Source organism: Staurois parvus, unplaced genomic scaffold (assembly GCF_062004578.1).
Source record: "Staurois parvus isolate SC_StPar_1 unplaced genomic scaffold, SC_StPar_1.0 ptg001490l, whole genome shotgun sequence".
NCBI lineage: Eukaryota > Metazoa > Chordata > Amphibia > Anura > Ranidae > Staurois > Staurois parvus.
In genome coordinates this window covers 964,433-990,000 of record NW_028319286.1, presented here as the reverse complement: position 1 = coordinate 990,000, position 25,568 = coordinate 964,433, and the positions used below count along the sequence as shown (strand labels likewise).

The following is a 25,568-nucleotide window of genomic DNA, read 5'->3' as shown; positions in this document are numbered from 1 at the left end:
GATTTGTCAGACGGTGCTGAACCTTTATGGTGGCCAGATGTCTCACCGACAACAAAGCATATTGTGATAGCTGCCATCCTCAAACCTGTCGTAAAGCTGCCGGCATCTACTGTAATGCTCTCGGAAAATAGAAAACGAAAGGATTTTTGACATCTTACGTAACCTATTCTCAACCAGGGTTCCTCCAGAGGTTGCTAGGGGGTTCCTTGAGCTGTGGCTAATTGGTTTCTCATTCAATGGTGCCTTCATAGTTCCCAGGACTACAATACTTGGTAAAGCCAGGAGCATGACACTAATTTTGTTTAGTTTTATGTAAGGGTGGCATTCTTCCTACGGACTCCATATAAAGGGGCCTTTTTTTTCCCCATTGACCCCCATTCATTTGGTTTTAGTAAGGGTTCCACAAAATTTGAAACTTTTTGTTTAGGGGTTCCTCAGGGTTAGAAAGGTTGACAGAGGCTGTCTTAGGCCGCTTTCACACAGGTAGACTCCGCCAATGGATCTGCCTGCTCAGCGGGGAGTCTGTTTGCTGATCCCTGATGAGAAGACGGACACAGCCTGCTGACCTCTATGGGCAGTTGGATGTAAACAGACTGCCTGCCTATTTACATCTGACCCACTAGATGGATTGGGAATGGACCCCCACCTGTCTGTTTTTAGCAGAAAGGATTGGATTGAATGCAGGCGGGTATAAACCGACACATGTCCGTTTACATCGGGCCCACTAGATGGATGGGAAATGGATCCCCACCTGTCCATTTTTAGCGGATTGGATTGAATGCAGGCGGGTGTAAACCGACACATGTCCATTTATATCCATCCCACTAGATGGATGGGGAACGGATCCCCACCTGTCCGTATTTTTGTAGATAGGATCGGATCCAATGCAGGCGGGTATAAACCGACACGTCCATTTACATCCGATCCATTAGATGGATGGGAAACTGATCCCCACCCATCCATTTTTAGCGGATTGGATTGAATGCAGGTGGGTATAAACCGACACATGTCCATTTATATCCAACCCATTAGATGGATGGGGAACGAATCCCCACCTATCCATTTTTTTGCAGATAGGAGCGGATTGAATGCAGGCAGGTATAAACAGACACAAGTCCATTTACATCTGATGTAACGTAGAGGGCAATGGATGGTCCTATCAGTTCTGCCTGAAAAACCAGACAGGTCCAACGGATCAGTCCGTCCGTGTGAAAGGGGCCTTACAGGCGGGTATAAAAGGACGCATGTCCATTTACATCCGACCCACTAGATGGGTGGGGAATGGATCGCCACCCGTCTGTTTTTAGCAGATAGGATTGTATCGAATGCATCCTGGTATAAACAGACACATGTCCATTTACAGCCAATTCACTAGATGGATGGGGAACGGATCCCCACCCATCTATTTTTTTGTTTTTTTTTATTGCAGATGGGATTGGATCGAATGCAGGCAGGTATAAACCGCCACATGTCCATTTACATCCGGCCCACTAGATGGATGGGGAACGGATCCCCACCTGTCCGTTTTTTTTTTGCAGATGGGATCAGAATACAGGCAGATATAAACGGACACGTGTCCATTTACATTTGACCCACTGGATGGATGGGGAACGGATCCCCACTCGTCTGTTTTTAGCAGATCGGATTGGATCGAATGCAAGCGGGTATAAACCGACACATGTCCATTTACATCCAACCCACTAGATGGATGGGGAACGAATCCCCACCTGTCCGTTTTTTTGCAGATAGGAGCGGATTGAATGCAGGCAGGTATAAACAGACACAAGTCCATTTACATCTGCTGTAACGTAGAGGGCAATGGATGGTCCTATCAGTTCTGCCTGAAAAACCAGACAGGTCCAACGGATCAGTCCGTCCGTGTGAAAGGGGCCTTACAGGCGGGTATAAAAGGACGCATGTCCATTTACATCCGACCCACTAGATGGGTGGGGAATGGATCGCCACCCGTCTGTTTTTAGCAGATAGGATTGTATCGAATGCATCCTGGTATAAACAGACACATGTCCATTTACAGCCAATTCACTAGATGGATGGGGAACGGATCCCCACCCATCTATCTATTTTTTTGTTTTTTTTTATTGCAGATGGGATTGGATCGAATGCAGGCAGGTATAAACCGCCACATGTCCATTTACATCCGGCCCACTAGATGGATGGGGAACGGATCCCCACCTGTCCGTTTTTTTTTTGCAGATGGGATCAGAATACAGGCGGATATAAACGGACACGTGTCCATTTACATCCGACCCACTGGATGGATGGGGAACGGATCCCCACCCATCTGTTTTTAGCAGATCGGATTGGATCGAATGCAAGCGGGTATAAACCGACACATGTCCATTTACATCCAACCCATTAGATGGATGGGAAACGGATCCCCACCCGTCCATTTTTAGCAGATTGGATTGAATGCTGGCAGATATAAACCGACACACATTTATATCTGACCCACTAGATGAATGGAGAACAGATCCCCACTTGTCTGTTTTTTTGCAGATTGGATCGAATGTAGGCGTGTATAAACACACATGTCCATTTTACATCTGACCCACTAGATGGATGGAGAACAGATCCCCACTCGTCTGTTTTTTTGCAGATAGGATCGGATCGAATGTAGGCGGGTATAAAGAGACACATGTCCATTTACATCTGCTGCGACATAGAAGGCAATGGATGGTCTGATCGGTTCTACCTGAAAAACAAACCGGTCCAATGGATCGGTCCGTCCATGTGAAATGGGCCTTACATGCACATGTAACTTTTGTGTGCAATATGAAACTCTTCTTGTTGAAAGAGCATACAACCGGCCTCTTGGGGAGCACCACATAGTGTGATCGTTGTACAGACACCTACAGATGCTCACAGGTCCCCTACTGTGTACTTGGATAGATGTCCCAAACCGAACTACTCAATGAAGCTGCCACTTCAGATGTGAAAGGAAATCACAACAGGATGTGAAAGGAAATCACAACAGGATGTGAAAGGAAAATGCCAGGAAAATCCTGTCACTGGAATAAGTATCTCCATTTTGAACAGTACTCCTCTATTCTTCTGATGACAACTCTAAAAGGTAGACTTGTGCACAGTAGATTTTTTTTCCTCACAATGGTCACCAGCACAACGAGTGAGCGAATCTCCCTAACAGGGACCCAGATGGTGATTAAAAAAAAAAAAAAATAAACCTGCCAAAAACTTGTTACCACTCGGCAGATTATACATATTTTCCTTTTTGCAGTATGTATTAGTATTTTATGTCCTAAAGCTATATATATTATTAGAGCTCCGCTGTACATGTTCATTGATTTTCCAGTAATAAGCATTTTCAACACCCATGATTTATTTTATTATTTATTACAGGCACCGTCCATTTACGCAGCACTTTACATATATATATAGTATATTCACATCTAAGGTCCCTAACTCTCAAGGGGCGTACAATCTAAGGTCCCTAACTCTCAAGGGGCGTACAATCTAAGGTCCCTAACCCTCAAGGGGCGTACAATCTAAGGTTCCTAACCCTCAAGGGGCGTACAATCTAAGGTCCCTAACCCTCAAGGGGCGTACAATCTAAGGTCCCTAACCCTCAAGGGGCGTACAATCTAAGGTCCCTAACCCTCAAGGGGCGTACAATCTAAGGTCCCTAACCCTCAAGGGGCGTACAATCTAAGGTCCCTAACCCTCAAGGGGTGCACAATCTAAGGTCCATAACTCACATTCATACATACACATACTAGGGCCAATTTAGACCGGATCCAAATAACCCACCAGCATGTCTTTGGAGTGTGGGAGGAAACCGGAGTACCCGGAGGAAACTCACGCAGGCACAGGGAGAACATGTACATTCCAGGCAGGTGGTGCCGTTTTTGGGATTCGAACCAACAACCCTAGTACTGCCAGGGGGAAGTGCTAATCATTTAGCCACTGTGCTGCCCTGGTCTCTTAGGCCCCATTCACATGGGGCATTCTAAAGCATACCCCTGTGGAGGATTGTGCTTAATCACATGGGGATGCATAGGTGCTCCATGCATCCCTGTGCAGGCAGTCCTGAGGCACTCCCTCGGCCTCAGAGATTCTGCTCTCTCCTGGCTCTCATCCTACCTGTCACAACGCTCTTTCAGCATTACCTATAATGCTACCACCTCCCCCTCACTCCCCCTCTCTGTTGGGGTCCCTCAAGGCTCTGTCCTCGGGCCCCTTCTCTTCTCCATCTACACCTCCTCCCTTGGCCAACTCATACACTCTCACGGCTTCAACTACCACCTCTATGCCAACGACACACAAATCTATCTCTCAACCCCCCACCTCACCCCCTCGGTCTGCGCCCGAATCACACACCTACTGAGCGACATATCAGACTGGATGTCGCTCCATTTCCTTAAACTGAACCTCTCCAAAACCAAATTTCTTGTCTTCCCCCCAGCCCGGACACCACCCCCATTGACTTCTCCATCATGTCCAACAACGCCACCATCAAACCCGCCTCGCAGGCCAGAGTACTTGGTGTCATTCTGGACTCCAACCTATCCTTCCAGCCCCAAGTCCAATCATTAACAAACTCGTGCAGACTCCACCTCCGCAACATCGCCAAAATCTGCACGTTCCTAACCCCAGAAACCACTAAACAGCTCATCCACTCCCTCATCATATCACGACTCGACTACTGCAACTCCCTCCTTACTGGCCTGCCTCGCCGCTGGCTATCCCAGCTTCAGTCCATCCTGAATACGGCTGCCAGACTCATTCACCTTTCCAACCGCTCCATCTCCGCCCCCCCCCCCTCTGCCAATCCCTCCACTGGCTTCTGATTGCGCAACGGATCAAATTCAAAATCCTAACACTGACGTACAAAGCTGTCCACCATACTGCCCCGAACTACATCACTGACCTAATATCCAAGTACCGCCCAGCACGCACACTCCGCTCCTCACAAGACCTCCTTCTCTCTAGTTCCCTGGTCTCCTCCTCCCATGCCCTCCTCCAGGACTTCTCCAGGGTGTCACCCATCCTCTGGAACTCCCTGCCCCAACCCATCAGATTATCACCTACTCTCCTCTCCTTTAGGCGCACCCTGAAAACCCACCTCTTCAGGGAAGCCTACCCCACCCCCTGCTAACTTGCCAACGTCCTCCACTCTTCCTGCCACTCCATCCCCCACAGCTATCTCCTCCTGTACCACCATCCCCTCCCTCCTAGATTGTAAGCTCGAAAGAGTAGGGCCCTCTAACCCCTCATGTTTTGCATTGTATTGGTATTGTTCTGTCACATGTTCTGTCCCCCTTTGTAATGTACAGCGCTGAGCGAACTATTGGCACTTTATAAATACTGTATAATAATATTAATGTCAATGGGCACTTAGCAGCTGCACAGACACAGATGATGCTCCCAGTGTGGCATCCACATGGTCACTAGATTGCGCTTCCCCGTGCGGGAAAACACAGCCCAGCACACACATATGCTTCAATACTCCCTATGGGTTGTTGTTTTACAAAGTAGTGCTGAAATCTGATGCAGCCTTGGTGCTATCAGCCTGTGCAGGGCAAACCTAGGTTAAGATGGCCACAAATGTGGGATTTCTGCCTCGGGATACGAATCCGTAAAAAGCTCAGAAAAGAATTATGCTGTTCAGGGCTTTCACAGGGGCGTTAATGAATGTCATCAAGTGCTCTTTAACAAACATCATCAAGTGCTCTTTAGCGCGCACACACAACCTTTAGACGTCATAGTCTTTGCGTTTTATTATGTAGGTGCTCTCATCCTCTTATCACCTGACGCAGATTTAGGTCCCTAATGGGGGGGGGTTCTTTACTGGACAATAAAGCACCAGAGCCAAAGATTAGACCGTAAAGGTCTTATCCCTTCAATGACCCTGACATCACAAGGCTTTCCTTATTTCTCCATCCCACATCCTTTTCACAAAAAAAAAAAAGCTATAAAACGTTGTGGAAAGTAATTATAGGAGATGGTCTGTCAGAATGAATTACCTAACCGCCATTTCCAATTGACCATTTTATCTCTTCTTGCAGTAGATGGTTCATTTGCAGAATAAAATTTAATTAAGGCGTATTTAACTCATTCATTTAAAGCCTAACTCCTATTTTTATATTTTCTCATTGTAACGTAATAAAGGGGAACTTAACTCTATATAGTAACATTTTCTTTTTTGGGTTCCTCTCCCCCATCACCTTACAAAAAAAAACCCAAAAAACATTTTTTGTAATTTTTTTTTTTTTTGTGTGCTACCTAGCTCAGACTGGGATTGCCATAACACAGCTATTCCAGGTGGCAGCGTGCTGTAGATCTGCATATGCTTAGATTTTCCACACATGCCCACAAATTATTATTATTATTATACAGGATTTATATATTATTATTATTATTATACAGGATTTATGGCGCCAACAGTTTGCTCAGCGCTTTACAATATAAAGGGAGACAATACAGCAACAATACAGTTCAATACAAGAGGGATAGGAGGGCCCTGATCCTGGGAGTTTACAATCTAGGAGGGCAAATGATACAATCAGCTAGAGTGCCTCTATACCAGAATCTGGTAGCATTTATGCACAGAAACCCCCCTGCGTGTATGTATATACTCTGGTCTCTGCCAGATTCCAAATATCTGAGAGAGACCAGCAGCGCATCAGCCGGAAGATGGTGGCGCGTAAGAGGGAAAGGTGCAAGGGATTGATGCAGTGGTGAAGTTCTGTTTTAACTTGTGCCTTCTTTAACCACTTGCCACCCTGCCACTGTAGAAATACGGCGGCAGGGCGGCACGGGCAGGCAAAACCACGTTTTAAAACGTGTGTTTTGTAAACAGATAGGGGGTGCGTGCGAGGCGCGCCGTCGCCCAATCTGTCCCGCAGATCACCGCCGCGGATGTCAGTCGCCGGGTCACAGCCGGTCCTTACCAGCTGTTTCCCGGCGATCGGCGGCAAACAGTGACAGACAGCACAGCTGCAGTAGCTGTGCTGTCTGTCACTTCCCTGACAGCTCGAGGACGAGCTGATCGAGAAAGAAGAGTTTCTCTCTCTCGATCAGCAGTGTCCCGTGCAGCACACCCCCCCCGCCCCCTAGTAAAACACTCCCCTCACACAGATAACCCTTCCCTGCAAAATAAAGTTAACCCCTTCCTCCCCAGTGCCATTAGTACAGTGTCAGTGGTTTTTTTTTGCACTGATCACTGTATTAGTGTTTTTGGGGATGTCAGTGACCCCAAGTCAGTTCCCCCGAATGTCAGAATGTCCGCCGCAGTCCCGCCATAAGTCGCTGGTCGCTGCCATAAGTCCCTGATCGCCGCCATAATTCGCCGATTGCCGCCATTATTAGTAGTAAAAAAAACCTAAAAATCCCAGTATCTTTTCCGCCATTTGTAAACGCTATAACTTTCACGTAAACCAATTAATTTACACGTATTGGGTTTTTTTTTTTTAGCAAAGACATGTCGCAGAATGCATTTTGGCAGAAATTTATGACTAAATTTAATTTTTGCATTTTTTTTTTTTTACTGGACATGTTTTATAGCAAAGTCCAAAATATATATATTTTTTTCCTCAAAATTGTCAGCCTTTTTTTTTTATAGCGCAAAAAATAAAAACTGCACAGGCAATCAAATACCACCAAAAGAAAGCTCAATTTGTGGGGAAAAAAAGGGTGTAAATTTAATTTATGTACCGCATTGCATGACCGCGCAATTGTCCGTTAAACTAGCGCAGCGCTGTATAGCAGAAAAATGGCGTAAATTGCAGTATCTATACCATAGTTTGTAGACGCTATAACTTCCACACAAAGCAATCAATATACACTTATTGGGATTTTTTTTACCAAAAACATGGAGCAGAATACATTTTGGCCTAAATTTATTACCAACTGAGTTTACTATATATTTTTTATAGCTGAAAGTAAAAAAATATTGTTTTTCTTCAAACTTTTTGGCCTTTTTTTGTTTAAAGTGTGAAAAATAAAAAGCGCACAGATGATCAAATACCACCGAAAGAAAGCTCTATTTGTGTGAAAAATTTCGTTTGGGTGCAGCATTGCATGACCGCGCAATTATCAGTTGAATTTGTGCAGCGCCGAGTAGCAAAAAGAGGCCTGGTCATTAAGGGGGGTAAATCCTCAGGAGCTCAAGTGATTAAAGTGTTACTAAACCCACAACAGTACAATCGGTCTGTAGATGCAGTAAAGCATGCTTGTTATACGCCGTAGAACCTAAGGGGTTAATCCTCTGCATTGTGTAAAAACGCTGTTTGATCCTGTCCTCTCTGCCCCTCCTCTTGTTCAAATGTCCATGCTGATAAGAGAGACTGACCCAGTAACCCTTCTGCACATGTTCAGTTTGGTGTGTTTTGCTAGAGTTTTTTTTTTCTTTTCTTGGGAGAGTGCATGTGATCAGCACGGGGCCAATCAAAGGAATAGTGCCCCAATGTTTCTCTTCAGGAGGAATGGCGCCTCATAGTTGGTGATAGTGAAAGGATTCGTCGAAGGAAAAGGTAAGCAAAGAACCACGTCTTCCAAGCTTTAGAGCTCAGTAGGAGTAGAAAATGTCCTGGCATCAATAACAATACCTCATCATTGGTTTTAGTGGGAGGACTAGTATCCAGTCATTGGTGTCAGTGGGAGGACTAGTACCCAGTCATTGGTGTCAGTGGGAGAAATAGTACCCTGTCATTGGTGTCGGTGGGAGGAGTAGTGTCCCATCGTTGGTGTCGATGGGAGGAGTAGTGTCCCGTCGTTGGTGTCGGTGAGAGGAGTAGTGTCACGTCGTTGGTGTCGGAGGGAGGAGGAGTGTCCTGTCATTGGGAGGAGTAGTGTCCCGTCGGTGTCGGTGGGAGGAGTAGTGTCCCGTCGGTGGGAGGAGTAGTGTCCAGTTGTTGGTTTGGGTGGGAGGAACAGTGCCCCATCAGTGGGAGGAGTAGTGTCCTGTCAGTGGGAGGAGTAGTGCCCCGTCGGTGTCGGTGGGAGGAGTAGTGTCCCGTCGGTGTCGGTGGGAGGAGTAGTGTCCCGTCGGTGGGACGAGTAGTGTCCCGTCGTTGGTTTGGGTGGGAGGAACAGTGCGCCATCAGTGGGAGGAATAGTCCAACGGGGGCTAGATAAAATCAAGCCAAGTTTGGAGACCACTGAATTAAAGGGAAGGAAGGGTGTTGACTAGGCATACTTCACAGGTACCAGCCACCATGTGTGATATCTTGCCACCTGTCACTCCACCTATGGGCAGCTTCTTTCTAAAGATGTATTTTATATTTGTTGAGGTTTCAACTTTTTTTTTTTTCTACAACAGATTCCTCTTCTATAACCTCTGACCTGTCACTCTTCACTATTCTTGTTAATTCTACCAAACATAACCATTCAGTCCACCAACTCATCAATGCAATGTTAAAATCACCCTCAATGGCTATCTGACTCTTGCCTGTTTTATTGCATTTTACCGCTCAAGGACATGTGTGGTTAGGCCACTTTGTGTTTATTTATTGGTATAAATGACAATTTAAGGACCATGGACAATACAGAAAACGTAGGGAATGATGATGACTTTAGCTGATCGCCTCCTGCTTCTATATAGCTGTGACAATTGGATAGAAGCCCACTTCCAACTGCACAATAACGTCTGATATCGGGCAAGGACTTTAGAATAGCATGTACCATAAAAATGAAGAAAGCAAAATGGAAAAAATCAAAACAGACCAATTAATTTCAATATCCAACAACAGCATAGTTGCCAACATTTTCTAGCTTGAATTTTAATATTTTCAGGGCCAACTTGAATACTTAGCGAATCCTTACAAGATTCTGTTAGTAGCGTTTCAACACATTCGTTAAATTTTGTGTGCGATGTTTTGTTTTTTTTTTGTTTTATTTTGTATTTTGTTTTTTGTTTTTTTGTGTTTGTTTTTTTTTTGTTTTTTGTTTTCTGTCCAGCTCCCTAGTTCAAAAGCTCAGGGCACATGAGGACCCAGGCCAGCAAGTAGAACCAACTGATGTAGTATGCAGCAATGTCTATTTTGTTAAAGTGGTAGTTAACTCCGCTTGCTGACTTGTACCTACAGGTAAGCTTATAATAAAGCTAAAAGTGGAAGTAAACCACAACTTGAAAAAAAAATTCCCCTACAAGGTAATGTCATAACATGCTAGTATGCATCACGTAACGAGCACAGTATGAAAGATTTACCTTTAAAACACGCTGACAGGGCTTCCATCTTCACCCGGTCTTCCTTCCTGCTTCGTGAGCTCCGGCTGACTGATTGGCCGAGCTGCAATGACGTCATCCCGCATGTGGGAGTCCAGTGCCACGGCACAGTGTTCTGAAGGATCAGCACGGGTATGCCATTCCTTCAGAGCACGTGCGCCAGCTGTCATAAAAGGTGAATATTTCCTAAATGGTGCATGTTTTGGAGATGATCATTTTACCTACAGGTATTATTATTATTATACAGGATTTATGGCGCCAACAGTTTGCTCAGCGCTTTACAATATAACGGGAGACAATACAGCAACAATACAGTTCAATACAAGAGGGTTAGGAGGGCCCTGATCCTGGGAGCTTACAATCTAGGAGGGAAAGCTTTATTATAAGCTCACCTGTAGGTAATAGATACAAAAGCGGGTTTACTTCCACTTTAACTGTAGCTACAAGGAATTTCTTCTAAACGTGCACCGTTAGGAGAGATTCACCATTTCTGCCACCAGTGACATACGGAATATGCCATCCTGCGATCGTGACTCTTGTGCGCATGCATAGGAGTGACGTCATTGCAGCTCGGCCATTCAGACGGCCATAGCCCACGATCCTAGAAGGAAGACTGTGAAGATGGAAGCCCTATCAGTGGTGACAGCATGCTGCTGGAGGACTTTGTTTTAACATACGTCTTTCATAACGTGCTAGTAGGCTGTGCATACCAGCTCATTATCCCATTGACTTGCAGGGGGAACTTTTTTGTTTTTTTCTTTTTTCAATTTACAACCTTCAGCCTTGGTTCACATACATGCATCTCCGTATACCGCATGTAACCGCTCTGCATTCCTGTGCAAAATCACATGCGATTTGTGTGCGGTGCGATTAGAGACATACATTTTGTATGGCTCTAATCACACCGCACCCGCACCAAAAAGGTGCAGGACCCTTTTTTGGCTCCGCACTAGAATCGGATCGCACGGGTATTCACTCCTATGCGATCCGATTCTGCACATCACACCGAGTTTTGCGGACCGCTTTCGGGGTGTTGTTGACTTAACCTACACACCTGCAGCGGTTTGTATGAACGGGGTGCGATTGTGATGCGGTGTGGAATTCGCACTGAAAATGCTACGAATTCCGCACCACATCAGTGTGAACCCGGGCTAAAGTATACATAAACTCCTCGTTTAGCTTTCGGGGTGTTGTTGACTTAACCTACACACCCGCAGCGGTTTGCATTAACGGGGCGCGATTGTGATGGTCAGTGTGGTGGGAGGGAGAAGCCAGCTTTCAGCTGCTGCAGAGCGAGCCATACAGGGGATCAGTTCCAGTAACGGCCCTCCCCACCATGTCAATCACCCTCCCTGCCCACATCCAATTCACCCAGCTGCCTGGGCCCCGTACAGGACGACAAGTGGTACCCCCTTATCCACAGCATTGCTGCCAAGTCCCGGAACATTTTTTTTTTTCACATTTGGATTGGAAGCGCATGTTCATGATTCTTTAAAAAGACCTGATGATTTGAGACTAGGGTGAGCTGCTACAGAATTATCCACCTTGGCTTGTATTGCTTCCAGATGTTCTGCAGAACTACATTGTTCTGCAGGAGGTTTGCATTTCATTCCTCCATCATTATAGTGACAGTTTTTGGGTACTAAGACACCCTAACTCACAAGAGTAAAGAGAGGAAGGGATGTATATGGAGATATATATAGATATAGATGGATAGATAGATATTGGAGGGATAGATAGAGAGAGATAGATATGGGAGGGATAGATAGAGAGAGAGATAGATAGATATGGGATAGATAGATAGATAGATAGATAGATAGATAGATAGATAGATAGATATGGGAGGGATAGATAGATATGGGAGGGATAGATAGATATGGGAGGGATAGATAGAGATAGATATGGGAGGGATAGATAGATAGGGATAGATAGATAGATAGATAGATAGATAGATAGATAGATAGATAGATATGGGAGGGATAGATAGATAGATAGATAGATAGATAGATAGATAGATATGGGAGGGATAGATAGATAGATAGATAGATAGATAGATAGATAGATAGATAGATAGATAGATATGGGAGGGATAGATAGATAGATAGATAGATATGGGAGGGATAGATAGATAGATAGATAGATATGGGAGGGATAGATAGATAGATAGATAGATAGATATGGGAGGGATAGATGGATAGATAGATAGATAGATAGATAGATAGATATGGGAGGGATAGATAGATAGATAGATAGATAGATAGATAGATAGATAGATAGATAGATAGATAGATATGGGAGGGATAGATAGATAGATAGATAGATAGATAGATAGATAGATATGGGAGGGATAGATAGATAGATAGATAGATAGATAGATAGATAGATAGATAGATATGGGATAGATAGATAGATAGATAGATAGATAGATAGATAGATAGATAGATAGATATGGGAGGGATAGATAGATAGATAGATAGATAGATAGATAGATATGGGAGGGATAGATAGATAGATAGAGATAGATATGAGATAGATAGAGATAGATATGGAATAGATAGAGATAGATATGTATATGTTAGACATCATGCCTTCTTGAGCACTTCTGAAGAAGAGATTTTTATTGATCTTGAAACACGTCAAGTGTGAACCATGCATGATCCATGATTAGATTTGCAATACCATCTCTGATGACACCGCCGCAATATATATTTTAGCTTTATGTTTATTTTTGAAGATTGTAAAAATACAACTTTATACTGTTTTTATATAAAAAATCTTTTTTTGAATTGTTGAAATTTATCATACAAGTAAATCGTGCCGTTAAAGTCCCACCAAAAAAAGAGGACCCCCCCCCCCCACCCCTTGAACTCACAAGAGTAAAGTTATTTTTTTTTTTTATGCAATTGCCAATGAATCCAATGATAATGACTCATTCTTTTAACATTGACTGTCTCCATGGATATTTATTATAACTCATGCTGTGGATGGCACAGAGCAAGCTTCGTGTATTGGCATGACAACCTGGCCTTCCTTCCTGACCTGCTTTGTCTTCAGCTATGTTCACAACACAAGTTCTCCATGTCCCCAGTGAAGGTATAGGCAGAACATAAAGTGATTCCGGTGATAAAGATTTTTTTTCCCCTTTGTATAGGGTTTCTTTTGTATATATAGCAACTGGTTTGGTAGCTCTTTTTTTTCTGTTTCATACTATGACAAGATATTGGACGGTTTGGTTTAGTTATTTTTTTTCCCCCTGAACTCCCTTTATTAAAGCACACTAGTAAAATAAAAAAATAATACTGGCAAAGGAGGAGCTAATGAATCTGGTCTGGGACACCAAGGGGTGTATATATTAAAGACCAATAGGGTGTTCACTTTGTAAAGTAATAGCTTAGGGTAGGAGGTGAAGCTACCATCCAATCACGTACAATAGAAAATATTTTTTTTTCTTGCATCCAATTGGGTTTTCTTTTTAAAATGTATTTTCAGCACCTTCACTAAGCTAAGGAAAAATTCCATTGCAAAATGAACAACCTGTTTGCCTAAATCAACCAAAATAATTATTTCTACGTCAAGAAAAATGAAATTTTAAGGCCTGGCTCACACTAGTGCTACTTCTTTAGAGACTTGAATCACAGAAAAAGGGGAATCTCATTGTTTTCAATGATGCCCGTTTTAATCAATGCGACTCAGAACAGTGCGATTTTGGAAAAGGTTCCTGCGTTACTATGGTGTGATTTGCAGTGCATCTTAGCCCCATAGACTATGTAAAGTAACATCAAAGTTGCACCACATAAATGCAGTAAATCACATTAAAGTCACATTGTGTGAAACAAGCCTTAGCCCTTCATCCTGCTGCTATTTTATTGAACTTTGTTTTGTTTCTGGGACCCTGCACTAGGTACAAGGTTTAAATGAGGGTCGGATGGACCAGTAGTATTGGCAGAGTGGGCCAAAGTGGTCACCAAAAAAAAAAGCTAGTTAATTTTTTTTTTTCAGCAGCCCTTGGTGTTTTAGATACTGGGATGCTAAGGAAAAATATAGCAAATATTTTTCAGACAGGTGGAAGTGTTGTAAACCTCCAAAAGTTATAGCATCGCTCAAAACCTGTGCCTCTCTCATTCACTGGGAATGCCCAAGGTACCGGCTCATCAAATCTGTCTTCACTTGTCATCTAGACATGTTGATCAATAGAAGCCGCACACCACAATCTCCACAATATTTCTCTTTATTCAGCTATTGATGATTCAAGTGCCTCCTTAATGTTCTACCTCCTTAACGTGTATTAATAATGGCTTGATCACAAGAATAGGCTTTTTATCTGAAAATGCCAATTTCCTACTTCTAACTGGCTTCAGTACCTTCTGACTTTATTTCGGGTACTTCTATAGCGCCATCAATTTACGCAGCGCTTTACATATATATATTTGTACATTCACATCAGTCCCTAACCCTCAAGGGGTGTACAATCTAAGGTCTCTAACCCTCAAGGGGCGTACAATCTAAGGTCCCTAACCCTCAAGGGGCGTACAATCTAAGGTCCCTAACCCTCAAGGGGCGTACAATCTAAGGTCCCTAACCCTCAAGGGGCGTACAATCTAAGGTCCCTAACCCTCAAGGGGCGTACAGCCTAAGGTCCCTAACCCTCAAGGGGCGTACAGCCTAAGGTCCCTAACCCTCAAGGGGCGTACAGCCTAAGGTCCCTAACCCTCAAGGGGCGTACAGCCTAAGGTCCCTAACCCTCAAGGGGCGTACAGCCTAAGGTCCCTAACCCTCAAGGGGCGTACAGCCTAAGGTCCCTAACCCTCAAGGGGCGTACAATCTAAGGTCCCTAACCCTCAAGGGGCGTACAGCCTAAGGTCCCTAACCCTCATGGGGCGTACAATCTAAGGTCCCTAACCCTCAAGGGGTGTACAATCTAAGGTCCCTAACCCTCAAGGGGCGTACAGTCTAAGGTCTCTAACCCGCAAGGGGCGTACAATCTAAGGTCTCTAACCCGCAAGGGGCTTACAATCTAAGGTAGCAACATTAATTTATGGATCCCTTTACAAACTATACATTCACATCCGTGCCTACTCTCAAGGAGCTTACAATCTAAGGCCCCTATCTCTCATACGTAATGGGACCAATTTAGACTGGCGTCAGTTAACTTACTAGCATGTCTTTGGCGTGTGGAAGGAAACCCATGTAACCACAGAGAGACTATGTAAGTCCCATGTAGATAGTTCCTTGGCTGGGATTCAAACTGAGGACCTCCATGCTGCAAGGCTAAAGTGCTAAATGCATAGGTGCCTTTATGATTTTAATCTGTTTTTAAACCAGCATTTATTATTTATTTCAGGTACTTATATAGCGCCGTCAATTTATGCAGTGCTTTACATATATATTGTACAGTCACATCAGTCCCTAACCCTCAAGGGGCGTACAATCTAAGGTCCCTAACCCTCAAGGGGCGTACAATCTAAGGTCCCTAACCCTCAAGGGGCGTACAATCTAAGGTCCCTAACCCTCAAGGGGCGTACAATCTAAGGTCCATAACCCTCAAGGGGCGTACAATCTAAGGTCCCTAACCCTCAAGGGGGGTACAATCTAAGGTCCGTAACCCTCAAGGGGCGTACAATCTAAGGTCCCTAACCCTCAAGGGGCGTACAATCTAAGGTCCCTAACCCTCAAGGGGCGTACAATCTAAGGTCCCTAACTCACATTCATACATACACATACTAGGGACAATTTAGACAGGATCTAATTAACCTACCAGCATGTCTTTGGAGCGTAGGAGGAAACCGGAGTACCCGGAGGAAACCCACGCAGGCACCGGGAGAACATGCAAACTCCAGGCAGGTGTCAACGTGGCTGGCATTCGAACCAACGACCCTAGTACTGCCAGACTGAAGTGCTAACCATTTAGCTACTGTGCTGCCTGAATTTAATTTTTCTTTATTTAAGGGATAAGTCACCTTCGGAACATGTTACTTGCTCCACTCATACTTAGTTTGAAACATGTAACTTGTTCTAGTGATTGCTGTCTCTCCCCCTCATCCCCATTCCCTTGTGACAGCAGGTGGGGGTTATTCTCTCCGCAACTGCATGTTTTTTTTTTCTGTGAATGAACAAACTACAAGTCCCATCTGACACAGGGACCTGTTTTATTTTAAATTCTATATTGACAACATGCTTCTTTTAGAGCTGATTCACACATGTGCGGTACGAATTGAAGCTCAGGTTTCCCAGCTAATTGACACAGTAGATGTTCAGCGGTTCATATCAGGATTACATCAGGTTCAGGACAAGGTTAGGTCAGGATTTTATCCTGTTCAAGCGTGCGGTTTAGAAACTACTCCCATAGAAGTAAATAGCCTGTAATTCGCATCCGCACTGCTCAGAAATCGCACATGACTCTTTTTCAAACCGCACTGCCAGTGCACCGGACATATGTGAACATGCACCATAGGAAGTAATGTGGTTTCACATGTCATGCGGATTGGGGTGCAGTTCAAACTGTATCCAATCCGCATATATGTGAACCAGTGGAGATGGAGGGGAGGTTCAGCAGTAGGCCTCACATTTATGTGTAATGTTAAAAAGTACCCCTTATGTTTGGTCGATGATTATTTTGATGTTTTTATTTTCAAATCCTAATTTGATAACAGGCGTACTTCAATATGTTGTGTACACACGAGGTCATTATCCAGATACACCTACTACCCTGCCCACCGTCTGTCGATCACCAATGTTCTTGAGACACACTAGAAACTACTGACTGCTAGTAACCACAACTGTGTTATTGCCAGCTCAAGTAAAAGCCTGCCGAAGTCAAGAGCATTCACTGACGTTGACTCGAAGTAGGTCATTATCCATCAGGGGACACACTAATAATGCTTCAAGTGTAGGATGGTATTAGTACCCTGTAATTATGTAGACGCTTTACTAATTGTACTGGGAAAGGAACTTCAGACTGCTGTCTTTACTTGGTTCTGAGCCCTTTCTGAGTGAGGTAAGTACTGTTTGTATCTAAATGGCTGCATAAGATTGTGGATGATCTACTTGTGAAAAAAAACACACGAAAACTTGGCCTCATCAATCCTTTATTCAACATGTATATCAATAGATGTACTGTAGACAAATAAGTAGACCCTTGACATCAAAAGCTGGTAATGACCGTTTAGCAGAAATTACTTCTTCAGACATTTTTGTATTTGCCCACCAGTGTCTGATATAGCCATGTAAAGTTTTGACCACTACTCCATGTAAGATTCCTTCAGTTGCAAGATGTTTCTGAGTTTCCGTTCATAAAGTGCCCATTTCAAAATCCCCCTACAATAACTTAGTGAGAATCAGATCATGGCTTTCAGTAGGTCAGTCCATACCCCTATATTCTTTTTGAGCCTATCTTTGGACTTGCTGGTATGCTATGGATCATTGTGTTTGAAAGGCCTGTTTCTTCTTGAAATTCAACTTATGGATAGATAGCATCACATTTTTATCAAGTACACATTGATATGATGCAGAATGTAGAGTTGACTCAATGAGTGCAAGCTGCCCAGGCCCTAAATTAGCAAAGCAACTGCAAATCATAACATTTCCACCACCATGCACCACAGTTTTTTATGAATTTGCTTAACCAGGCAGTATTGGACTAATTACCAGTTTGTAATTTATGCTACTTATAGATTATTTTCCTTACAGTGAAATGGCTGATTTCAAATCATTTGGTGATCTTTTGAGATCCTTTTGAGGCTCATCCAAAACTATCTTTGAAGGGTCTTAGAGAGCTCTATTGATCTTGGCATGGCTCTGTACATTTATTTCAGGTACTTGTATAGCGCCATCAATTTACGCAGTGCTTTACATATATATTGTACATTCACATCAGTCCCTAACCCTCAAGGGGTGTACAATCTAAGGTCCCTAACTCACATTCATACATACACATACTAGGGACAATTTAGACAGGAACCAATTAACCTACACATTAGACTTCAAAAGTATATAGAACAGAGATGCTAGATATGTTTTTTTTTTGTTTTTTCTTTATGCAAACCCTACTTGCAGAGGATGATTTGAGCATCGGATTGTAATACAAAGGGATAACATTTATAACTACATCGCATTTCCAAATTTCTCCACACATAAATGAGCATTGAGATTTCTTCACACAGGATCAAAAGACAGATGTACTTCAGATACTCCGTTATGTAAGAAGATAAATATTCTAACATACTGTTCAACTTAGAACTTAACCTACACAGAGCTGCGTAAGTAAACTGTCTGGTGCAATTACTGCACACAATCTAGCTCTGGTTACCAACTATGGCAAGACCGTTTTCAAGAACTAAGAGAGAAAAAGGGTAGCAGAAAGTAGTAAGAAAAAAAGAGAGGAAAAAGGGGGGGATAGGAAAGTTGTTGTTCACATCTCCAGATTGGGTTCCTTGGGGAAATATGCCCACTTTACAGGTCATGTCTCAAACTGACCTTGACCTTCCTTAAATATTTATCCATGCAGGTAAAGTATCTCCAGGTCCTCCACCTTTCTCTGAAAGCCTCCTCCATGTTGTGAAGAGTAGCCGTTAAGTCCTTCAAATGAAGAATATCGTTGACTTGGGAATACTACAGTGACCTAGTTGGAGGTCGTGTTTGCTTCGACATAACTGGGATGCAAGCCTTTGTCGCATTCACCAAGTGGATAGTAAGAGAAGCCTTGTACTTTCGGACGGGCTTCTCCGTCAGGTGGAGCAAACAGGCTGATGGGTTCTCCCTCAGGTCTACTGACGTCAATTGTTCAATTGTGGCTGTCATGTCCTCCCAGAAGGGGCGCAGTCTAGGACAGAACCAGAAAATATGAGCAAGTGTACCAGCGTCTTGAGAACAACACCAACAGGTGTCTGGAATGTTAGTCAATTTTGTTGAGTATATATGTGACTCGGTATCATATAGCAAGTATCTTTTATCCTATTTCCTGATAATAGTTTGCTATGGAAGATTTGAGTCAGAAGGAAAATCTTGCTTACCTGTTTTGGCATAAGTCATTCCTAGATCAGTTTCCCAATGATGCACAAATGCTGGAGAGGCATCATCGGAAGACGCAGTTAGGAAACTGTATAGGAGTGAAAGTATGTGTCTGGAAGGTGCTTCTTTCCAACACAAAGGGTAAAGGTCTGTAGAGCGGAATACCGACTGAGCTACTTGGATCAAGGTTCCAATTGTTGGGTGGGTCTATACCTCGACTGGAAGCCAGGAGGTTAGCCAAGGTATGCCCTGGAGAGGATTGATTAGTGTCCTTTCCCTTCATGGCCACCCACTGTTTCTTGTCCTCATTACAGTGCCAGTCAACAATTCTCATGAGGTGAACCGCCTGGTAATAGCATGCTATATCTGAAAGGCCTAAATCCCCTCTAACCTTGGGGTGAGAGAGAGGCTGGAATTTTAACCTAGATGGCTTGTGGGACCATAGAAATTCCTGAAACAAGAAGTGGATGCATTTATAGAAAGGTAGAGGAATGTTCACAGGTAAGGCCAGAAACAGAGAATCTGTGGGAGTATAGTCATTTTCAGGGCGTTGGACTACCCAAACCATGTTAACGTCAGCGCATGCCATTTTTCAGGTCTCAAGTAATGTTTTGAAGTAGGGGAACAAAGTTCGCCTGATAAAGGTCCGCAAGATTGTTGGTAATCTTGGTAACCAAATATGTAATTGATTGTTCTGCCCAGTGGAAAAAGAAATGATCAGAGAGAGGTTGAAGATCCTGGGGTGAGATTCTGATGTCGAATGCCGCTGATTTAGCCAAGTTTATTTTGAAATTTGAGAGCCCCCCCATATATACGCAATTCCCTCAAAATATTAGGTAGGGTCATACTCGGGCGAGTAACAAAGAATATCAGATGCTAGATGAGCTTTGAATAAGGCAGATTCCACTTGCATGACCTCTAAGCAGGGTCTAATAATTGACATCTAATCCGGAATACCAGATTCTATTTTTATGGATTTGAAGTGGTGTTAAATGTGGTGTTTTTAGTTTGTCAATATATCATCTGCAATTTTGATTATTTAGAGCAGGGGTCTCCAAACTTTCTAAGCAAAGGGCCAGTTTATTTCCATTTATTTTTTAGGGGGTTCGGACTGTGGCCAGTGGCAGTAGAAAATGGTATTAGTGAGAAAGATAATGTCCCATGATTGGTATCAGTGGGAGGAATAGTGCCCCATCATTGGTATCAGTGGGAGGAATAGTGCCCCATCATTGGTATCAGTGGGAGGAATAGTGCCCCATCATTGGTATCAGTGGAAGGAATAGTGCCCCATCATTGGTATCAGTGGAAGGAATAGTGCCCCATCATTGGTATCAGTGGAAGGAATAGTGCCCCATCATTGGTATCAGTGGAAGGAATAGTGCCCTATCATTGGTATCAGTGGAAGGAATAGTGCCCCATCATTGGTGTCAGTGGGAGGAATAGTGCCCCATCATTGGTATCAGTGGGAGGAATAGTGCCCCATCCTTGGTATCAGTGGAAGAAATAGTGTCCCATCATTGGTGTCAGTGGGAGGAATAGTGCCCCATCATTGGTATCAGTGGAAGGAATAGTGCCCCGTCATTGGTGTCAGTGGGAGGAATAGTGCCCCATCATTGGTATCAGTGGAAGGAATAGTGCCTCATCATTGGTATCAGTGGAAGGAATAGTGCCCCATCCTTGGTATCAGTGGAAGGAATAGTGCCTCATCCTTGGTATCAGTGGAAGGAATAGTGCCCCATCATTGGTGTCAGTGGGAGGAATAGTGCCCCATCATTGCTATCAGTGGGAGGAATAGTGCCCCGTCATTGGTATCAGTGGGAGGAATAGTGCCCCGTCATTGGTATCAGTGGAAGGAATAGTGCCCCATCATTATGATCAGTGGGAGGAATAGTGCCCCATCATTGGTATCAGTGGAGGAATAGTGCCCCATCATTATGATCAGTAGGAAGAATAGTGCCCCATCATTGGTATCAGTGGGAGGAATAGTGCCCCATCATTGGTATCAGTAGGAGGAATAGTGTCCCATCATTGGTATCAGTAGGAGAAATAGTGCCCCATCATTGGTATCAGTGGGAGGAATAGTGCCCCATCTTTGGTATCAGTGGGAGGAATAGTGCCCCATCATTGGTATCAGTGGAAGGAATAGTGCCCCATCATTGGTATCAGTGGAAGGAATAGTGCCCCATCATTGGTATCAGTGGGAGGAATAGTGCCCCATCATTGGTATCAGTGGAAGGAATAGTGCCCCATCATTGGTATCAGTGGGAGGAATAGTGCCCCATCATTGGTATCAGTGGAAGGAATAGTGCCCCATCATTGGTATCAGTGGGAGGAATAGTGCCCCATCATTGGTGTCAGTGGGAGGAATAGTGCCCCATCATTGGTGTCAGTGGGAGGAATAGTGCCCCATCATTGGTGTCAGTGGGAGGAATAGTGTCCTATCATTGGTATCAGTGGGAAGAATAGTGTCCTATCATTGGTATCAGTGGGAGGAATAGTGTCCCATCATCGGTGTCAGTGGGAGGAATAGTGTCCCATCATCGGTGTCAGTGGGAGGAATAGTGTCCCATCATCGGTGTCAGTGGGAGGAATAGTGTCCCATCATCGGTGTCAGTGGGAGGAATAGTGTCCCATCATCGGTGTCAATGGGAGGAATAGTGCCCCATCATTGGTATCAGTGGGAGGAATAGTGCCCCATCATTGGTATCAGGGGGAGGAATAGTGTCCCATCATTGGTATCAGGGGGAGGAATAGTGCCCCATCATCGGTATCAGTGGAAGGAATAGTACCCCATCATTGGTGTCAGTGGAAGGAATAGTACCCCATCATTGGTGTCAGTGGAAGGAATAGTGCCTCATCATTGGTGTCAGTGGGAGGAATTTAATTTAACAGCATTAAGAAATCTCTCCAAAGTAAGGGGATATTCTTTCTTAGACTGTTGTTGTCAAAGTATATGTGTGTATGTAATTGAAAAAAAAAATCTATTTTTTTTTGTTTACTATATATTACTGGATATCTGGGTGGTCAACTCTGGACCTTGTATGGGATGATTATCGGCAGATATATCCAAATGCATGTGACCTTTTCCTGATGTTGATCTGCCCGTGTGTAAGCTGTAGAGGTTGCCCTTCTATATGCCCCACTTTAACTGATTTGTCATTTCTCATTACAGAGCTCCCTTGTCTGGACAGGATGGGCTTGATGTTTCTGATCGTTCTCCTGAGCCTTTCGGCCCCAAGAGCCAGCTGTGCAGATTGTGTGTCCTGGTGCTTCTCCTGTGCCATGCAGCTACGCTTCACCAGTACCCACTTCAACCCATTGGTAGGTTTCCTATTTAGGGGTGATGCAGAATACATTGTGGAAATTTATGAATGGGAAGAACTGCGGTTATTTTAAGACATGGCCAGAATAAAATAGCATTCTAACTACATTGCCTAAGCAACTTTGTAAAGGAAACAAAATGGGTAAAAGCATTGCTGGTGTCATATGTTGGTAGTCACAGACCAACTGGGCAATGGCAGTATAGGAGATTTTAGCACTGCTTTAATATATTTTTTTCCAAGATAGATCAGCTGAGAGTGTCTTGTTGCCCATGACTACTAAAAGGCTTCCAACTGCTATCTTTACAGTCCAGACTTGCAAGTGTCACGAAATCTGCTTCCCATTGGCCTCAAGGATTTTGTGACGCTTTTTTATGCATAAGGTTCCTTTAGGTTTGGTTTACACTGCTGTAACCCCAAAGTCATGCGACGGCACCCATTGAAACAAATGTTTCTGTGACTTAATGTGTCTCAAGTCGCATGCAGGGGCGGACTGACCATTTGGAAACTCGGGCACTGCCCAAGGGCCGGGGGTCAGTAGGGAGCCCCATGAGATGCCCCTGGTTCCTTTTTCATAGGCTTTTTTGAGTTTGGTCAAGGACACGGGCCCCATGATCCCCTATTGCCCAGGGGCCCCATGAGTTTTCAGTCCACCCCTGGTCGCATGATAAGTCGCAGCAGTGTGAACCGGCCTTAAAACAAGCTGTATTCACTGTCAGATCTAAGAATGTCTGCGTTTTTTAGGCCATGCTTCTCCAGCAGATAACAGAACTAAAGTTTTCACTGTGAATCTGTTACAGGTCTGCTCTTTACAGTGTGAAGGGTCCCTGTCATCTGTTACAGAGTGGGAACGGTGTGAAGCAATCCTTTCTCCTTTTGGAAGCACTCTTGAAATCTCCAAAAGGGAACAGGAGCGAGTACCCACCTCTGCAGATTCTCAAGAGGTGCCAGAGAAACGCTACGGAGGGTTTATGAAAAAACTGGATAAGAACAAGTTCTTCTTCAGCTCTCCAAAACGAGAGAGCAGCGTCTTTCGAGGTGAGGATGGCAAGGCCTTTGGCGGTCTCCTACGCAAGTATGGAGAGAGAGACATCATGGAAATAGCTGACCCAGATCAGGAAACGGAGATCAGTGAGGAATCAGAAGAGCACAACCAAGCATGGAGCACAAAGGATGAGAAAAAGCGTTATGGGGGCTTCCTACGCAAGTACCCCAAGAGAAGTTGGGAGAATGGACAGGGTGCAGACTTGAAGAGGAGATTCATAGATCCAGAGATTTCCCCAGACCAAGGGGTGGAGGAAATGGAGACGGAGCAGGGAGTAGAAACCGAGCATGGAGTGGCAGAACTTCAGAAACGCTATGGTGGGTTCATGCGCAGGATCCGGCCCAAGTTAAAGTGGGACAATCAGAAGAGGTATGGTGGATTTCTCAGGCGTCAGTTTAAGGTCATAGCAAGATCAGAAGAGGAGCCCAGCACCTTTTCAGGGGAGTTGTCTGATCTTTAAGATATAGTCATGTGTGCTGAAGGTAACCAGGAGGTGGTGGAAGGAGAAAAACCAGCTCAGATCTTTAATTACTACTCCCTTCACTTCTCATTTCTTTAGTTAAAGTGGACCTGTTTCCGGTACACAGCCAGAGCAGACCTTCTGTGGGCTGAATCAAATTTGCAGCCCCAGCTCACATGAATTTCCAGCTAGTGGGCCACCTAATCAGTTCACAAAATGACTCCAAGGAATTTTGGCTTCTGCTGCTGATCCCTTCTGTTAATGCAAAATACCTGGCTGTTATGCTTGATCCAATGGTGTCACTACAGGAACAAGCATGCCAACCAGACTTCATTGGCCACATGCTTGTCCCGGGTCAATGAGTGAGAAAATACTAAAGCCAGAGGAGGTCAGCAACGGCATCCTACGCAATTTTCTCTGGTTTCCCCTAAAGGAAGAAGTTATATCCAGTAGCCTGAAATCCATGCCACCGAAAGACTGTAGAAAGCGCGCATGCGCTCAGAATATTTAAAGCAGCAGTCTACCCAACAAGGATATTGTAATACGTGTAGTAAGCTGTACATTACATTGGCCAGCATTGCTGTCTCCTCTTCTGCAGGTGTTGATGTAATTGAACAATTTTAGAAAACTCTTAAGTTTCTTCTTCCCAGTTAAAGATTTAGGTTGCGTCTTAAAACAGATGCAAGTTCTCAATTGACAGCAAACTTTTTTGTCATTACTAATGCTACATATAGGCAGATGAGAGAGCCAGTCATAAAATGGTGAGCGGGGAAAAAAAAAAAAAAATCAGTTTCGACAGTTGCAGTCCGGCGATAGTTGATTGCACCTGTTTTAAGGGTCCACTTAGGAAGTAGTAGATGGCATTTAAAGACAGGACAGGTCTGTTTAATTGTGTTCCAGTGACTGCTTTTTCCACCACCTCCCACCCAGCCCTCCTCTCCTGCACTTGACACCCTCCTTTTGACTCCGATGGATGAAATTGTACAGCTGTTTTTTTTTTGTTTTTTTTCTCCATATACTGCTACCAACAAAAAGACACCATCTTCTCTTTTTATTTCTTTCCTCCGTACAGTTAACGAACCGATGCCTCCTCTGCATTCTGTGAATCATCCTAGACAAAGTATCTCAAGTCCAGCAAGTCCTTGTAACTATGTGAAGAAATAGATGACTTTATTGCTCTTAATAATAAATTAATTTTGTGTTCAGTCATTTTCTGTGTGTGGATTTTGTGGCATCTTATCTAGAAGATCATTTTTCTAGACTTGGTTGGGTCAAAGGGTTTTCGTACTTACAACTACATGCAACTGGTAAAATCATTGACTGAACTGTAATGAGTTGCAGGGTACATTATCGGAAAATGTGAAAACTATCCCTTGCCTTAGGTCTGTGCCAGCACTGCAAAGGGTAAACACTCATTTACTGCAGGTCTAGGGAACTTGTCAAAGTAAATTTACTTACCCATTCCTTCACTCCTCCATGCTGCTGTTTCAATCCCTGTAGCGCCTTCTCCCCTTTGCCGCTGCAGTCTAAGGT

At 44.0% G+C, this 25,568-nt stretch overlaps 1 protein-coding gene across 3 annotated transcripts in view; it reads left to right on the top strand.

Moving 5' to 3' along the window:
* PDYN (prodynorphin) overlaps positions 1 to 25,244 on the top strand; it is a 33,491-nt gene extending 8,247 nt beyond the window's left edge. The window contains exons 3-5 of one of the 3 annotated variants that reach the window (XM_089662565.1): positions 22,383 to 22,531; positions 23,331 to 23,892; positions 25,108 to 25,244. In XM_089662565.1, coding sequence (XP_089518691.1) covers positions 22,403 to 22,531; positions 23,331 to 23,892; positions 25,108 to 25,199 — 783 coding nt within the window. In that variant the 5' untranslated portion in view covers positions 22,383 to 22,402 and the 3' untranslated portion in view covers positions 25,200 to 25,244. Of the gene's footprint in view, positions 1 to 22,382; positions 22,532 to 23,330 lie in introns of all 3 variants that reach the window. The other 2 variants (XM_089662566.1, XM_089662564.1) reach the window with 2 other exon arrangements.
* The last annotated feature ends 324 nt before the right edge of the window (positions 25,245 to 25,568 follow it).